This window comes from Antedon bifida, chromosome 6 (genome assembly GCF_963402885.1).
Source record: "Antedon bifida chromosome 6, ecAntBifi1.1, whole genome shotgun sequence".
NCBI classification, from domain to species: Eukaryota; Metazoa; Echinodermata; class Crinoidea; order Comatulida; family Antedonidae; genus Antedon; species Antedon bifida.
In genome coordinates, this window is record NC_136231.1 from 7205904 (window position 1) to 7224040 (window position 18137).

The 18137-nt window shown below is 33.6% G+C and overlaps 2 protein-coding genes across 2 annotated transcripts; one reads left to right on the forward strand and one right to left on the reverse strand.

The window, feature by feature from the left end:
• On the reverse strand, positions 1 to 8507 carry LOC144844759 (uncharacterized). Its single transcript, XM_078701813.1, has 10 exons — positions 7926 to 8507; positions 7373 to 7551; positions 6546 to 6626; positions 5626 to 5804; positions 5294 to 5486; positions 4594 to 4685; positions 3458 to 3737; positions 3173 to 3268; positions 2636 to 2791; positions 1 to 2469 (listed from the first exon to the last, which is right to left on the reverse strand). Exons 1-10 carry the CDS (start codon positions 8443 to 8445, stop codon positions 2392 to 2394), a joined length of 1854 nt encoding a protein of 617 aa, XP_078557939.1. The 5' UTR covers positions 8446 to 8507; the 3' UTR covers positions 1 to 2391.
• Positions 8508 to 10074: 1567 nt separating this feature from the next.
• On the forward strand, positions 10075 to 17529 carry LOC144845821 (cytochrome P450 4V2-like). The gene is made up of 11 exons (XM_078703268.1): positions 10075 to 10269; positions 10596 to 10711; positions 12541 to 12626; positions 13422 to 13612; positions 13928 to 13997; positions 14418 to 14544; positions 14988 to 15188; positions 15531 to 15633; positions 15880 to 16014; positions 16244 to 16423; positions 16697 to 17529. Exons 1-11 carry the CDS (start codon positions 10101 to 10103, stop codon positions 16855 to 16857), a joined length of 1539 nt encoding a protein of 512 aa, XP_078559394.1. The 5' UTR covers positions 10075 to 10100; the 3' UTR covers positions 16858 to 17529.
• The last annotated feature ends 608 nt before the right edge of the window (positions 17530 to 18137 follow it).

An 18137-nucleotide genomic window follows, 5' to 3' on the forward strand; every position in this document is an offset into this window, starting at 1 on the left:
CTTTTTGGGCCGAGTGTCCCATAAGGCCACAATATAAATCCTGTACCATTATTCAATTTAAGAGATTGTAGATTATTGTAATTTCTTTGATAGCCTGTCTCTGAATTAATAAACTCTTACTTGGATACATAAGTGCCATTGTTTTCCCATAAAAGAACACCCATCAAATATAATCAAATTATCAATATTTCGTTAATCAAAGTCTTTAATTTCTCCATACTGTAGATAATAGCATCTTTGAGACTACAATATTATGTATCCTTTGAAATAGTACAAATATTCTATCATATTAAGATATGTTTTTTTTTTTTTAAATCATTTCCATTATCCTGAGATTTTTATAACCATAATGACATTTTACTTTTACACTATTCTCAGCACACACTATTCTCATCACACACTATTCTCATCACACACTATCTATATTTACAATTTTATTTTTATATTGCATTGAAAGTGCATTTGCTACATGCATTTTCTATCTTACATTTACTGAATTATTATGACAAAATAGATAGGAAATAAATCAATGGTTTTTCAAATCCTACAGAAAATGTGTGCTAAAATTATAAAGTACTTCTAAAGTATAATATAACCTTCACTGAACTCTAAAGTCAATTTCTGACAGAACACAATAAAGTCAAATTTACACAGACGAGAGGTAACGGTAATAATAATATAGAATCTATGTTATTCCTATATGACCATTTACATACAACACAGAGCAAACAGTCTCTGATCAGGATAGATACAGATTCTACGTGGGACATTAGCTACACGGTTTTCCATTAACCGATGCCACTCGTCCGTATAAATTGGCCTTATCACTCCTAACCATGTCAGTAAGGTTTCCTATCTGAAAGGGTCAGCCGGGATACCTGGGAACCTAATATTGGAATTGTTGTTGCAACCCTATTATGTGCATGGCCACAGTTATTTTTCACCATCCTGCTGTGTGAGAAAAAACAATACGTATCACACCAGTATATGTAGAGGAGTCATTAATCACACCCTTTCATACTGTCAGATGGTTTTATATTCCTTCATAAAGACAGTGGTTACAGTATATGCCAGATATGATTATGACATTCATTGCTGGTACATTAGTGAGAAAGAGACCCAAAACGAACCCTGGTCTTAACATTAAAGATGTATTGTCCCTTGAAACACAAAAAAATGAAGGTCAAAATATTCTAAATTTAAAATCGCCATATCAAAGTAATATTAAAGTTATTCACTTTAAGTCGAAAATTCGAGCCAAAAGCAACAAGTTTACGTAATTAACAGGTAAATTAGTTTGATTACATTTCGTCTGGAAAATCGTCGCGAGCGAAAGTAAACAAATATTTCAAACCATGAGAGTACGCATTATGCATATGCTAATTAGGATTGTTTACAACTCATCACGGTTGAGAAGGTATTTTCACACAGATCGTGAGGAAGTTTTATGATTATGCATACAGAGTAGCCAAACAAGCGCGTTTCATTATGGGATATGTTTTGATCGAAAACTTTGACTGGAAGTCAAAGTTATTTTTTTAACAAAAAAACGTCTGTATTTCAGTTAAATGATTTTTTTTTCGACAAATTTTTGGTGATAGTTAATAACTATTATGATACTTCAAAATGACCCACCTTTTTTCGAAATCTGTTATTTTTTATTATTTTGGAATGAGTCAAAGGGACAATACATCTTTAATGATGTGAGTTAACGGCAAACTTCCATAGTAAATTTTACAAGCATGGATCTATGTGCAATCAATCAATCAATCAGACTTATATAGCACCAGTATCCATAAAAATAATGTTCAAAGGCGCTTGACAAAGTTAAACAGGAAATGCTTCTGTGTACAAGTGGGTTTTCAGTCATATTTTGAAGGTCTTGACGTTTTCTGATGTCTTTATGTCTATTGGTAGTGTATTCAACAAAATGGGTGCTGCACAGGAAAATGCATGATGGCCATACGACTGAAGTTTCCATTTAGGAACATGAAGGAGAAGTTTATTAGATGAACGCAATGTACGAGACGATGTGTAATGTACAAGAAGATCAGCAATATACTGAGGTGCAAATCCATTTAAAGCTTTGTATATTATGAGAAGCAGTATGAATTTAATGCGGAATTGAACGGGCAGCCAATTCAAGTTCCGAAGTACTGGTGTGATGTGTTCATTTTGTCTAGTACAAGTGATGATTCTGGCAGCAGTGTTCTGAGCACGCTGAAGAAGAGATAGTTGTGAATCCGGAAGAGATAGTTGTGAATCCGGAAGAGATAGTTGTGAATCCGGAAGATATAGTTGTGAATCCGGAAGATATAGTTGTGAATCCGGTAGTGCAAGTGAAAAACGAATGCGTCAGTTTGGCAGTAAAGAATCTAAGTAGATAACAATTTACATTCGAAGTACTCCAAACTTTGTATTGCTTTCACCTTTTTTTTGAGATATTATGTTCAAACACTTGCCAAGAACCTGTGAACAAAAACAATAATTAGACTTTTAAAATGCAAGAAGTTTATGACTCATGAATATCTTGGCAAAGTAAATTTTGAAATACAGTCAGTTAATCGCCTCAGCAGCTGTGGTATCTAAACAGGATATCCAGTCGGATCAAATAAATATTACTAATTTAACTTACGTTTCTAGTATCCTTTGGAAGCACTATGCCATCATCATACATTCTAGATGAAGAATAAAATGCAGACATCTTTTGATGAACTAAACCTGCAGTTTCTTTTGACAATGTTTCTCTGTCTTCACTTGACATTGAATCTCCTTTTTTGGATAGTTTTTCCTAGAAAAAGAAAAGAAATTCATTTATAATATTTTGAAAAATCATGATTGTAATAAATAATAATACCGGTAATGTAGTTTTATTTTTTTTATAGTTTATGACTATTAATGTACAGGCTCTGAATTTGGGGTTGTCATGGAACTATCACAACTATTGTAAAACATTTACAGGCATTTTTGTTACACTCTGACTTGGTAATCATTATAATGCAAATTGTAATGTAAATTTATTCATACAAAAACAACTTTTTGTCATTAATTCTATACAAAGCCGGCATTGATTTGTTTTAATCGCTTATACAGTACATGCCTGTTTATAGATAATAATTATATTGAGGATTAGTATACATTTATGATTATTGTTTAACCTATTAAATCTCACCTGTAGTATAGCACTGGTAACATCATTTTGATTTGCTAGACCTATCTGTGCGTTCGGCCAGAGAAAATGAAATCTTGGATCAAAAGATCTTCCACACTACAAGAAAAAATTGATATAAAACAGAAAGTGATTTCAGAATTTAACTTTTACTTTTAACATAGATATATTATAGTTATCTATATGCTTGTAACAATAAAACATTTCCACTCACATTAACTACACACCATCAACCACATTACTTTACTTTCACATAAAAATAGACAATTTGAAACAATCATAGCATACCATAGCAAAGCTGCTTGGTCCAAAACAGCCACCAACAACAACTGATATCTTTGGCACTGATGTGCACGCTACAACTGCAACCATCTTTGCTCGTGCCCGGAGCAGATCACCGAGAGCCTCGCTGTCCAGTTTTCCATCAATATCTGGATCCTCAGGAAGCGTGTTTTGTAAAAATATGATTGGTATGTTTCGCTGACTGCAGATTTCAACGAAATGTGCTCCTTTGAGAGCACCCTCATAGCTTAAATGTCCGTTGTTTGCAATTATTCCCACCAATGTTCTTGAAAAAAAGAGAGAAAACTCATATATATCATGTACACTATTAGGCCTTACCATGTTGAAACACCGGTTCTCGTCAGATCACCGAAGTTAAGCAAGGTTGGGCCCAGTTAGAGCTTGGATGAGAGACCCTCTGGGAATACCGGGTGCTGTATATGGAGCTGGGGTCCCATTAGGCATTTGAAATCAGCACTGCTGACTCTTATAGCAGCCCCTGCATCTAGTATCTGCTGCCTCAGACATATTGGCTTATGCCTCTCCTTTGGTTAAGGTGGGCACTGGACGAGGGAAGCCCTTGGTCAATGTTGGGACCAGCCAAAGGTGCTTTAAACAGTCCTGGCTTATTCATCATTCAGATGAATGTAAGACTAATTGACATTGTCGTTTACGACAGAAGTCGGCCATATTAGGTTTCATTTGTTTATTTATGAAAGATTGTCAATGTTTTAGGCTACAGTATTTGTAATATTTGGCAATATTTTGATACAAAGTGAATTATTAGATGTAGCCACAATGGGCTCATGAATATATGTCTAATGATTTTATTTAAATGATATACTATCAGAGAAGTAAGACGTTTAAATTGCTGTACCTGGCACACAAATAAACTCTTGAAACATGAACAAATACCAGGCCTTGTCTTTTTAAAATTATAGGTGTGCTACAAATTGCACTCCTCAATACATTCAGGGGTGCTGTAGGTGTGCTGTTTGTATTTTGGTGTGTAGAAGTTTACCAAATTTAAGTGTGTTAGGTGAGTGATCGCACTCGCTCACCTCAAAAGAAAAGGCCTGAAATACTGTAAAAGTCATGGTAATAGCGATGAAACGAAATCACACTATTATTAACCCCCTTACCCTTTAATAGTGGCAAATCCAGTGACCAAAGAAATGCCAAACTTTTGTTTAAACTCTTGAAATCTACTCCCATCTACTATTCTTGCTAGAATCTATTCATAGAAGAAAAACAAATCAAATAAACATTTTGGTTAACTGAAAACTTTATACACAAACTCAGAGTTTTTTAATTCTGAAGCACATTTTTTGTGCTTAACTCACTGGCGACTTTTTTTAATAACCTCTAAAAATATAAGGTGCCATATAAGGAGTTATTTAGTGAAATATTAAAGGAAAACAAGGAATGGTATCCTCAAGGCCCAAAAGTGAAAAAAAGGGCATTTCATTTATTTCATTTTATTTCACATATATCCAACAGCGATATTGCCAATTACAGGATGCCTTAAAGAGTATATATATATGAGTTTGTGACAGTGGCTGTGTGTGAAATAGTACACCAGGGTTAAATACCCTACTCGATTTGAAAGATGTACATGAGCCACATGTGTAGACTGGACATACAGTTTATAGTCCTTATCCAAGAAGACTTGTTCTGCCACCAGAACCATGGAGCGAGTGAGTCTTGAACCCTTGCCGATGTTAAATATGGCAACGTATTACGGTTCCACTGTCTTAACTGCTTGGCCACTCACTCACTCTCACTATTAGAATTAAAATTCACCCAAAATATTATTTATTAGGATATGAAAATGTTATTAACTTTGTAAGGATTGTAATCCAAGTCCAAACTATGACGTGGTGCTAGGCCAGCTAGGTCATCCGTAGAGTACATTGGTTCGGTGAACTCGGTAGGCTTGTCAGGATATGGCTCATTCAAGGTATCCACAATGTTCCTTCCCATTTCAAATGCTTCTATTTCAGTTTCTGCAAAATGGTCTGCAACACCACTCACTCTGAAAGTTAATCAATTTCGTTATATATAGAATTATATAATAATAATAATAATAATATCCTGGATATATAATGCGGCCAAGGATTATCAATAGTAAATTAATCACTGTCCTATCAGATAGGAAGTAAAACACCCCTTACGTGCAATGTACAGTGGCACCACCAAGGTCTTCGGAAGTCACTTTCTCACCAATGGCAGCGTACACAAGAGGTGGCCCTCCTAGAAAGATTGTACCGATACGATGTACCATGACTGTTTCATCAGCCATACAAGGTACATACGCTCCACCAGCAGTGCACGAACCACAGACTATTGCCACCTATGTAGAGAACACAAAAATGTGTATTTTTACCAAAATTGCGTGTTCCAATATATGATTTCTTATTCAGTTTATTTGTTTTCTGTTACATTAAAAGTTTAAGTGTCGTAATAAAATAACACTGAAAAGTCACAGGGGTCATTAATAAATACTCAAAACAAATACACTACCAGTAATAATTTTTCGTTAACAATAATAATAGAAAAATATGCATATTTTGGTAGCATATGGATAGCATATTGTTATTGAATGTTATAAATAACCCAACATTACTGAATGCATTTGTGAATAAAATTGAAAAAAAAAAGTAATAAAATATGCACATTTTGTAATATAATAGCTGCATCTTAACATTTTCATGTTGAATAATGGATAGCATATTTTATGAGCTTTCATTTAATAGATTACTATACAGTTCATCTAAACACTAATATTTTAATATCATATAATTAAATCATATACAGTAATAAAAACAAACACTACCAAATACTAAATTTGTTTAAAAAATAAAAATCAAAAAGAAAATATGTTCATTCATAATTAACCATTCCAATGCAAGTTGATGCATTTTTTAATTATGTGATTTTTTTTCTTCTTCTTTTTCTCTGTTTTTATTTTAGGGACAGATCTAGTGAGTTGGGGCACATACTTTCCTCTTTTAAAATGAATGAACTTTTATTATGTTGGTGTGAAAAAGTAAACAAAAGAAAATGTATCCAAATGCAAATCTACATAAAATACCTGTGGAATTTTTAATGATGACATAACAGCTTCATTATAAAAGGTCTTTCCTCCATGTTCTTTGTCTGGAAATATTTCATCCTAGAAATAAGACAATTTTAAATTTCAAATAATAACTTGTTTTGTTTTGAGTAAAGAAACAAACATAGAGGGTCCAATATATATGAATATTTCCCAGTACAATGGTGATTTTGATACAGTATCCCATGTGTATATGTGTGTATAACAAACTTTTGTAAAAAGAACAAATGAACTAAGTGGGGAAAAGAGGCGCATTTAGCTCTTATTTTGGCTGTGATCTTTGATCCAAGAAGGCGGATAATTTTCACATTTTATAAAAGATTCTTAGTAAAATTGCGATGATTTTGATACTCTACTGTATGTGTATGGATGTGTACAGTAACAAATTTTGTATGAAGAACAATTGTACAAAATATCTATGAAAATATCAGTTGATATTCAGTAACATGCTGATGTTCAACACATTTTTAATAATCTTCTAATTTGTATAAATTTACTTAAAATCATATTTTTACTCCATGCCTACTACTGTACGTACTTATCGAAAGAGCAAAAGTTTGCCCGACAATGTATATTTCAGGTATATTGCCAAGAAAAAAGACGAAACAATAATTCCACAAATAGCCGGAAGGCTGAAACAATACAAAAGTAAAAATTCATAAGAAATATATGAATAATATACAAATGTGTACGATCAATATTAAATGGTATGGTTGTGTGATGGGTGTTTTTTTTTTATATCTAGTTAACAATATTCTTCAATACATATAAACTATAATAGATTTTGTCTTCAAGTTTCCATTTACCTGAAGAGGTAGAAATGCACCTCCACTGTCAACAACATAAACTGAAGGCAGTCTATTGTGCACTGCAATCTCTTGTGTGCGTAGTTGCTTCTTCACTCCAATTGGGTAAACAGTTCCTCCTTTTACAGTTGCATCATTTGCGTTCACTACACACCAGTGTCCATTTATTTTGCCAATTACTGAAAAAAAAAAGCAATGTTAATATAACATTCCTAAGTATATCCTTGCCATTTAATTGACTGATTGATTGACTTTATATCATGGGATGTGCACTCCTATTTCTATACTATTGCATGCTCAGCTTCTTGTGCATTTTAATTAGTACATTTTTTTTACATTCAGTGTACAGTTTTCTATGGGCATGGTGAACCTTGGGCATGGTCAACCTTAGACACACAGTTGGCTGTGAGGAAAGAAAAAAGAATCAATCACGATGCTGATAGTCATCACGCTAAATAATGACCATACCTAAAAAAACCCCTAAAAATTACATCTTTTTTTGCAGCGCATGTCGTGCCTAACAAAAAAAGGGATTAGTTAGTTGAAAAATTACCATTGACCATTCCAGAAGCTGGTATATCCCCATAGATCATTCCTTGTCCAGCTAAAGGTGAAAGTTCAAGAAAGTCTTCATCATCTAATAAACATCTTAACCTGTCTCTAACAAACATCTTCTTATTTACTTCAGTGTGTTGTTTCATTCCTCTTGCTCCACCTCCTCCATAAACCACAGACAAAATGTTACGATACGATTCTTCTAGCATATTGCTATTTTCTCTATTCTTTACAAAAGAGCTGTTCGATTGATCTATTTCACCATCAATAACCTTAAAGCCTGAGAATTTTGTCCGATCTTGGTTTCTTTTTGGGGAAGTGCTAGGCCCGGAATTGGTATCTTGCACAGAACTGGACAGCCTCGCAGTCGGCGCGGCCAACCGGTTCCTTGCTCCTGGTAAAGGCCTAACTCCGGTGCTCATTATTGCAGCTATTCCATGAACTTTAAACCTTGATAAATAAATATTTGAAAGACATTTAATGCAAATAATGTTATTTAGATTTATTCTAGTAAACATTTTTAATTAGTTACGCCTTAAAAAGTAGTAAATTGCAGACGTTGAATTGAACCAATCTGTTGGATGTCCTCCGTTCCTGCTGATTTCCCTTATAAACTTTGTTTACATCTTTGATATTAATTTTCTTAAAGAACGCCACCTATAATTTGATAATATTTGATTAAAAAAGAAAGTGGAGGAATGAATAACAAGAAATATTTCTTACAAAAAAACGCTGCTCGCTTAATTATTGACGTAACAGTTTTAAAGATATAATTGTCCCTCTGAAAAATATTTTTTACTTCAAATTTGTTTTTGAATGTGTCATTTTATTGTCACATAGTTATTTTACCTGAAAAAATGTAATTTAAAGCAAAAAATACTTAAATTGTCTGTCAGACAATGGATTTTGAGTTATGATTAAACGTTTCTTTTCTCTTTTTATATGTGAATTTTGTTACAGAAGTGAATAACTTTGATATGAAACACAGACTCAATTTAGTTTATTTTATTGTTAAGGTCAAGTCTGGGGGTCACTTCATCACGCCTAGATACTTCAATCATGGACTGTTTTGATAATAATGCAATGAATGACAGCGAATTACAGTATTATATCAGGGGACTCATAAATACCAGAAATGCTTTGGGATTTGTCGTTCAACCGTTAGACTCTTTTATCCCAGACGTTTTTTGGGTCCAGCAGCTGGTACCTATAAATTATAGTCGAGAATCGTTTTTCGCAAAAATGTCAGTGTCTAGTACTATAACTGCTGCTTGCTTTCATCTAATAAATCAGTCATCTCTTGTGACGTATCGGGCTAGAGCAGCAGCGTAAAAATCAATTTATCCTTTTGATAATACTATCTAATTTTTTTTCTAATGCACAAACAGAAATATTAAATTGGGACGCTAGACCTAACCAACCAAAGTGAATCATCACTGTGTCAGAATGTTTGTTCTTTCGTGAGCTCGGCTAACTTTCAATTAATATGTTTTAGCATAGTCAATTTATTCAATATATGATGTTAATTTTTTTTTGCTTTTGTATATTTATTAGTACTGTACCTTGATATAGATACATTTTTTAATATATCAACTTTGATGTTATAGAAATTATGATAAAAAATATGCTAAGCATAATTCAGTAATATGCTAGAGCCCGTTCGGACGTAACAATTACACGCGTGTTACTGTAATGGTCGTTTGTGGTGTAAATTTTTAGACTGTTTCAAAAACCCAACGTGGATTTTAGTTCCAATAGACAAACAGAACAAAAATTAATATGCCTTTGTTGCAAATGCCATCCATCTTACAATCGATAAAATACTAAATTATAACAACTTTTTAAGCATTTTATCATATTTTAACTTAAGTTTTTGTGCAATTGTGTGAGTCTATATTTTAATTTAAAATTCGTACTAATATTTGCCAATCTTAAGAAGAATTTCTATTGTTATTTTATTATGATAATGGACAAAGCTTTTCAGTATTTTTCAATTAGACTTGGCCTTCGACTAATGAAAAAGGGTTAGAAACAAGAGGCGCGTACCTGGATGATTTTACTTTGTTATTATTATGGACGTGCCTGGGAAAATATTTCACACACAGAGCGATTCATGCATATCTCTACAACTAGGCTATACAACAACATCAACACAGCAGCAGCAGCAGACGATATGTTGGGACTTGGTATTGTTTCAATAAGTTTAATATTCTGTTTCATTATTGGAAGTTTATTCCTTTTACAACCTCTATTTAAAACATGGCAACATGTTAGCAAATTTCCTGGACCTAAAGCGTATCCATTGGTCGGCAATGCCCTAAGTCTTGAAAGAGATCCACACGGTGAGTAAGTAGGCCTACTCTAGGCCTATATAGTATAGTATAGGCCTACTAGTACTACTAGTAGGAGGCCTTGTATGTATTGTATTGTATTGTAGGCCTATCATATCATGAGGCCTAGCTACTATACTAGGCCTAGTAGGCGTGATCTAGGCGTTTGATATGAGGGAGTCGTAGCCAAGTAAATTCTGATCTGATAGCTTGTTTAATTTGGCTTTATAGGCCTAAATAAATTTACTCAAAATCTAAAACTTTACAACTAACATTTAACAATTAATCAATTTCTTTTTAGGCCTAACTAATACTATAGCAAGTTCTTTTTGTTGTAGATTTATTTAATCAAGTTCGAAAATGGTGTACAGAAGATTTCAAAGACTATGGGTTGTTTCGAATATGGCTTGGGATTGTGCCATTTATAGTAGTGTATAAAGCAGAAGATGCTGAGGTAGGTTATTTTATACAGTATGCATATGTTATGCGCGATTTGAACAATTTGCGCAATTTGAAATTGCGCAAAGAATTCTTGCGCAATTTGAAATTGCGCAAGGATTTTCTTGCGCAATATTAAATTGCGCAATCAACTTGCGCAATATCAAATTGCGCAAGAAAATCCTTGCGCAATTTCAAATTGCGCTGCACAATTTGTAAAATTGTCAAATTGCGCAACAGAATTCTACCAGAATGCGTGCTAACGTCGACGATCGGTTAACAATAATTTATTGGAAACTAATAACTCAAAATGAAACATAATAAATGCGAAGATAACATGTGTATAATATACACAACATAAGTGGCATGCACAATTAAATAATAAAATCACTCATTGTAACTTGAAATAAATCAAAATAAATGTGAAAATAACAAAAAATTAAGGTAGTAATACACAACGTAGTCTACCGCCACCAACGTTTAGACTTGCTATCAAAACATAGCAGCCAGTGTGTAGTAGGCTAGATAGTATTAGTAGGTGCCCGCCGGGAACACCACCGCTTCGTTTTCCTTTGTCGGGCCTTCGTTGGTATGCTAACAATATTTTCACTACTAAAATAAGGAAATGCGATATTATCTTTAATTTTGAATCATTCTTAGAAATTACTATAAAAATATGGGTGTGCATGATTTCACAATTTGTCGAAAAACCTTGCGCAATTTGCAGATTACTTGCGCAATTTAATACGTTGCTTGCGCAATTTGAAACAGATGTTTCAATTCAAATTGCGCAAGGAATTTTTTGCGCAATTTTAAATTGCGCAAATCGTTCAAATCGCGCATAACACATACATTAGCACTGGTGTAGCTCAAGCGGCAAAGGCCCCTGGGGTCCTCCAACACTGGATGGTTACATTGGGGCTGCTCATGCTGTGGGGCCCCTTATTAATCCAGGGAGCGGTCAAAGCTGTTATGCCACTGTAGTAGTAGTTGATGTAGGTAAGTTACTTTACTTTTTTTAAACCACAAAACCTTTTGGACTTAACATTAGGAACATACTCCTGGATCGGTAAAATTACTCCATTGACTACCTAAATTTAAGTTTCAATATTAACCACCATTTAAGCTGTTTTTTAGTTTTATTCCAAAATTGTTTATATCTACCAAGCTATCTTCTTTGTTTTCTACCCAATACTATCTCCACCCTCTATTCACCAGCCTTGTGCCTTTTTTGTTTTATTTCTTTTATTCCTGTCCACTCAGGCACCGCTTGCCTGATATATCTATCTTGTCCAAGTACCTTCACTTGCTTGCACTGATGAAGGGCTAGTGTTGCCCGAAAGCTCTGCTAACTTTTCTGGCTGTTTTACTTTATCGATTTGATTTAGCTTTTCTCTTTTTTTTGTATCTCCATTGAGATCCAGCCACTGATACCCACAGCATTGTCATTTTTTCAGTATTTTGCCTTTGGATTAATATATTAAATGTAGTATATAAACCACACTTTTTAATTCATGGCATCTGATTGGTTAATATCAATCAGTTCAACATTAATTTCTTTCAAATCAAATTAGGATAAGACCATATATAATAAGACAAAGATATAGATACAATGTTATATAAAGGAGTGAAAAAAACTAAAGGGATACATTTAAAATGTTCAAAACTGTGAATTTACTTTAGCATGAATCTCAAAACACATTAGTGCCAGTAGAAAAATTGGATATTAGACATAACAAAAATATATATATTATTAGTTTACGTTAGTTTTTCAATTACAACATAACACTTTTTAACTTAACTATTATTAAGATAATTATTTAATGTTTATTCTTAATTTTTTAGGAAATACTTAAAAACAGCAAGAATCTAAAAAAATCGTATATTTATACATTTTTTCACCCTTGGCTTGGTACAGGCCTACTTACCAGGTATGTGTCAATTATTTGGATATAATAAATGAGCATAATCCCATTGTATAATTTTGCCATATTTCATATCCAAGCCCCCTGGGACTAAACTTAGTCATATGCATACAGTTAATAAAAAAGTAAAAACTAAAGATCAAAGTTTATATGACAAAAAAACTGTGATGTGCCCATATATGGACATGATGATGTTATATCACTACCATATTTAAGCATATCACTACCATATTTGGGCACATCACACTTTTTTTGTCAAACTAGTTTGATAGTTTAGACAGAATATATATTTGTATGGAACTTATATTCTTATTACCTCCGCCAAGGAGGTTATGTTTTCACCCCTGTATGTTTGTGTGTGTGTGTCTGTCTGTGAACAGCCTGGAGGCCACAGTTTTTATCCGATTCTCACCAAATTTGGCAACAATGATCTATGCCCCAAAAGCTCGGACGAGTTCGAATTTGAGGGGAAAAGGTCATAGTTCAAGGTCACAACTAACAAAAAACTATTTTACTGCCTAGAGACCACAGTTTTTATCCGATTCTCACCAAACTTAGCCACAATGATCAATGACACATCATATAATTGTGGTTAAATTTTGAAGGGTCAGGGTCAAAGATCAAGGTCCACAAAAAACAAACAAAAAAGAAATAAAAAAATAATTCAGGGGACATTTTATGTAGGGGAATTTTACAGTAGGCGGAGGTTTGTACTCTCGGAGTACCCTCTAGTTGTAACTAAGTATCTGAGAAAAGCAGACATTTTCTTTTTGTGAATTTTTTTTTTCTACACCTCTTTAGCACTGGTTCAAAATGGCACACACGACGGAAAATGTTAACGCCGACATTTCACTTCAAAATTTTGAATGATTTTATGCAAGTTTTTAACGAGCAAGCAGAAATTCTTGTCCAAAATTTAGAGAAAAAAGCTGATGGCAAGCCATTCAATATTGTCTTCTTAGTGACAGCGTGTGTGCTGGATATTATATGCGGTAAGAACTTATGTATCTATGTTCTATTTTTAGTGCATTCATGCGTAGAATAACAAGTAAAGCTCTGTCTACACTATCAAACTGTTTGACAAAAAAGTGTGATGTGTCAAAATATGGTAGTGATATGCTTAAATATGGTAGTGATATGACATCATTATGTCCATATATGGGCATATCATTTTTTTTTCACATAAAATTTGATAGTGTAGACAGATGTGTTTTAACCAATCTTATTGACCTATATGTTAATCAATTCCTTGGTGAGGAAATGAAGAGAAAGAGATGGAAATAAATTGATTTATTTTTACTTTACAGAGACGGCTATGGGAGAGTCTGTACATGCACAACGTGACATTCAGAATGAGTATGTCCAAGCAGTGTTAAAGTAAGTTATTAATCAGGTGCAGGTCCAATGGGGATGATAGGGTTGACTAATAATACTTCTCCTCTTTTTGAAAAACAAAATATCCATATCATTTTGACAGGCTATTAATAATTAATATTAGGTTTTGTTTTTATAATTACGAATGACGGTACAATATGTAAATAATAAATAGAAAAATAACACTTAAAAAAGAACGACTTTAAATGAAAAGCTTCTTTTCATTTAACAGGGTAGTAGACATTATGTATTTTGTTATTATTAAACTTTGACCCTTGATTTGTGTATAAAATTAGTTGCATTTTATTGGACTTGATAATGACACCATTATGGAGTCGAAACATCGTTTTTTTTTAATCGTTATTTTTTAAAGCATTATTTTTCTATTAATAATAATTTATTATTTGGGGTTGTGTTACACAGGATGTCCGAATTACTTCATGAGAGACAGAAATCTCTATGGCTTTGGCCAGACCTCATCTACTTTCGTTTGTCATCAGGAAAGCAATTTTCAGAAAGTTTACACATTCTCCATGACATGACACTCAAGGTATGATAACAGCAAGTAAGAGGACACTTTAGAGACCCAATGAAGTGATGTCCCCTTTGTCTGTAGTTTAAAACATATTATGTATTCTTCAGGAAAGTGTCCCCTAAAAAGCAGTGTCCACTGGGTATCCTCTGAAACTATTAAGAGGACACCTTTGAGACCCATAATAGTGCTGTCTGCCTTGGCTGTAGTTTAAAACATATTTTGTCCTCTTCAGGAAAGTGTCCTCTTAAAAGTAGTGTCCACAGCGTATCCTCTATTAAGAGGAGTCTGACACCTTTGAGACCCAACAAAGTGCTGTCCACCTTGGCTGTAGTTTAAAACATATTTTGTCCTCTTCAGGAAAGTGTCCCCTAAAAAGCAGTATCCACGGTCTATCCTTTAGAACTATTAAGAGAACACCTTAAGGAACTAGCATTTTTATTTTTTAACAAAAATCCTAGATTATTAACAAACATGGGTCAGAACTAAAGGAACAGCTTAAGAAACAGAAAGAACAAGGTGCTGTGACGTCAGAAGAACCACAAACTATTGGCAAAAGAAAAAGACTTGCATTTCTAGACTTGCTTTTGTACATGCAAAATGAAAATCCAAGTTTTACCATCAATGACATACGTGAAGAAGTTGATACTTTCATGTTTGAGGTACAGTACTGCATATATTTATAACATAGAAGATATACTTTGTTTCAGTGGCACTTAATACTTATTAGGACTTAATAAATTACCATACATATTTAATTTAACATTATACTAACAAAAAAACGTCAGGAGTCGAATTAATTTGTCCTCATACAAGAAGACCAAACTATGGTCGACATTTTTGCTACGGTTCATGGTATCCCTTCCTTAACTGCTTGGCCTCTCGACTCAACCAAACGCCATAATTTCTCACACAAATCTATTCAATGTTAATGGTTTAATTGAAACAAGCAAGCAGACATTTTATTTATTTTAAACATTAAAATATATGATTGTACAAACCAGGGCCATGACACAACTGCTGCAGCTGCATACTGGGCTGTGTATTTGCTAGGCAGGAATCCAAAAGCACAGAAACATCTGCAAGAAGAATTGGATCAAGTATTTGGTAAGTAGAGTGAAAGGATTTTGTTTGTTACACTTTATGATGCAAAGCGCCACTGTTAATAATTGCATACTTTTTGTGTAACAATGGCTAAACAATTTATAAATAGTGAAAGGATTGTGTTTATTACAGTTAGTGTTCCAAATACCATCGTCATCCTCAAACAAATCATTTGTTGTGTCTTGATACAAAGTGCCTATTCAATAATAACGAAATAGTCATTCATTTACTGTATATCTTGTTTGATAGGAGATAGTAATCGACCAGTCACCACAGATGACTTTAAAGAACTCAAATATCTTGACTGTGTTCTCAAAGAAACACTTCGTATGTACCCTTCTGTTCCCATATTTGGACGTACTATAGAAGAATCTATATCAATTGGTAAGTAATATATTGTGATATTATACCTATGTTTTTTGGTTATTATAGAAGGTATATTAATTATTATATAACACCTAAATAAATGTTAGGATGATCAAAGTATATTGATCGAAATGTCGAGAAACTCAACAGTTCTTTTCAGAAGTTATGTACGTACATTTTGATTTCGCCATGCAAACAATATATAACTCATCGCTTAATTTCTAAATGCTGCGGTTCTTTGTTCCAGGTGGAAAAAAAATACCTGAAGGAATGCAAGCATTTGTTCTCGCCTACAACTTGCATCGAGATGAACGCTATTTCCCAGAACCTGAAGAGTTCAGACCGGATAGGTTCCTACCGGAAAACTGTGTTGACAGACATCCATTTGCTTACGTGCCATTCTCTGCCGGACCAAGGAATTGCATAGGTACATTTGTGAGACTTAGCAGAGTAAACTCTGTCTTAAATTCCAAGGGTAAACACCAAAATGTTGCATAGTCTCTATTGAATCCCAATGTTTTTCCAAATAATCTGGTGTAGAGAGGAAGCTTCATTTGTGATGACATGTGTTACATTTTGAGGTATTTACATTTACATCCCACCGGCTGGGATTAACGCTATAAAATAATGATGAAAATCAAATTATATGTATTCTTCTATGATAGCATCATTTGCTTAAACTTGTTGTAATATTTTTCAGGTCAACGTTTTGCTGTTTTTGAGGAGAAAGTAATCCTTGCACACATATTTCGAAGATTCAATGCTGAATCCGTTCAGGAGTTTGACGACCTCAAGATACATGGAGAAGTTATTCTACGTCCATCGGCTGGAATAGTTGTAAAGTTAACAAAAAGAAGATAATTGTACTGTTATATGTTGTTATATTTACTCATGCAATTGTTCTTTAAAAATACTGTATAAAGTTTTTTACTGTCAGCTAGCACTTTGGCCATAGTCATAACTAAGGTGTCTTAATGCTGTAAAAGTCGCATAAATTCTGCAAACATCTCAAACAATTGGTTGTACGGTTCTCTACTGGTGGTGTATACATCGGTGGTACATTCACAAGATTAAACTGTATATTCTGTGTAATAGGTCATCCTAACGGATCATAGGTTCATTTAGCAATTCTCATGTTTTTCTTGTGAATTCAGTGTTTTCATGTTTTTTTAAACTTTGTAATACAACTCATTTAGCTTCGGCTGCCAACTTGCAATATATTTCCTTCAAACCTGAATAAATAAATAGGTCAGCACACTTGGAAGGTTCTTTATTTTAGTTGGGTACCTAAGTGTGGACATGCTTTGTGTTTTGTCGTTCAGGTACATGTGAGTGCTGTTTAGCGACATCGCTATTTTTGTTGGTTGCGTTGTAGTTTGAACACTCGATTCATTTCTGTGATTTTTTTTATAAAAAATATATATATATATTTTTGTTTGTTTTTTGTCTGTTTTGGTTTAGCGTTCCTGACACAAGAATTTACTTTCTTGGTGACGCCACCATTATTTGGAAATAAATGTTATTTTGATTTGATTTGATTTGTCTTTCTGTATTGTAATGATCAACTTCTGTCTCAGAAGAGTGAGCCATGTGTAAGGTTTTCAGCATCTGGGTTAAGTTACCCAATTATGCGAACAAATTGGTGGTGCATTTCGGTTAAGAATGAAACCTATCGGAGAAATCTGTGGCATCTCCAGAATTGAGTAACATAATTGTTGTTTCTCACTTTCCACTTCTTGAACAGTGCATCAGTCTGATAGAATAGATCAGGTTAAACCTAATACACTGGAGCATAATCACTTTTCCTTTCCACTATGTAGCCCTACACTTTCTTTGAGATTGAAGTGCAGGGCTGCTCTCCACATTTTGCAAGATCACTCTATCTCCGTCTTGCAATACTGTGAGTCTTCTTATAGTTACTTCAACCATGGAGGTATCTATGTTTCAACCATGCATTTGGCTTTGCCATATTCATAAACCTTGTATAATTTTTCTTTGTTACATACAGTTTTAACTTTTATTAGTAAATTTGTATCATTTTTTTATTTAAAAAACAGGACCAAATATGTAAAACTGGTGCTACATCTATACCTGTTTTTATCCTGTATATAAATATTTTTTTAAATAAATAAATTGTAAAA

What these genes read in the sequence shown, in the direction of transcription:
- LOC144844759 (XM_078701813.1), bottom strand. Translation starts at nt 8,445, where the DNA reads ATGTTTACTAGAATAAATCTAAATAACATTATTTGCATTAAATGTCTT. An exon ending in TGGATTACAATCCTTACAAA is followed by an intron (nt 4,686 to 5,293) that starts GTTAATAACATT and finishes TTCTATGAATAG; the next exon opens with ATTCTAGCAAGAATAGTAGA. An exon ending in TTACCAGTGCTATACTACAG is followed by an intron (nt 2,792 to 3,172) that starts GTGAGATTTAAT and finishes TTCTTTTTCTAG; the next exon opens with GAAAAACTATCCAAAAAAGG.
- LOC144845821 (XM_078703268.1), top strand. Translation starts at nt 10,101, where the DNA reads ATGTTGGGACTTGGTATTGTTTCAATAAGTTTAATATTCTGTTTCATT. An exon ending in ATAAAGCAGAAGATGCTGAG is followed by an intron (nt 10,712 to 12,540) that starts GTAGGTTATTTT and finishes TTAATTTTTTAG; the next exon opens with GAAATACTTAAAAACAGCAA. An exon ending in TATGTCCAAGCAGTGTTAAA is followed by an intron (nt 13,998 to 14,417) that starts GTAAGTTATTAA and finishes TGTGTTACACAG; the next exon opens with GATGTCCGAATTACTTCATG.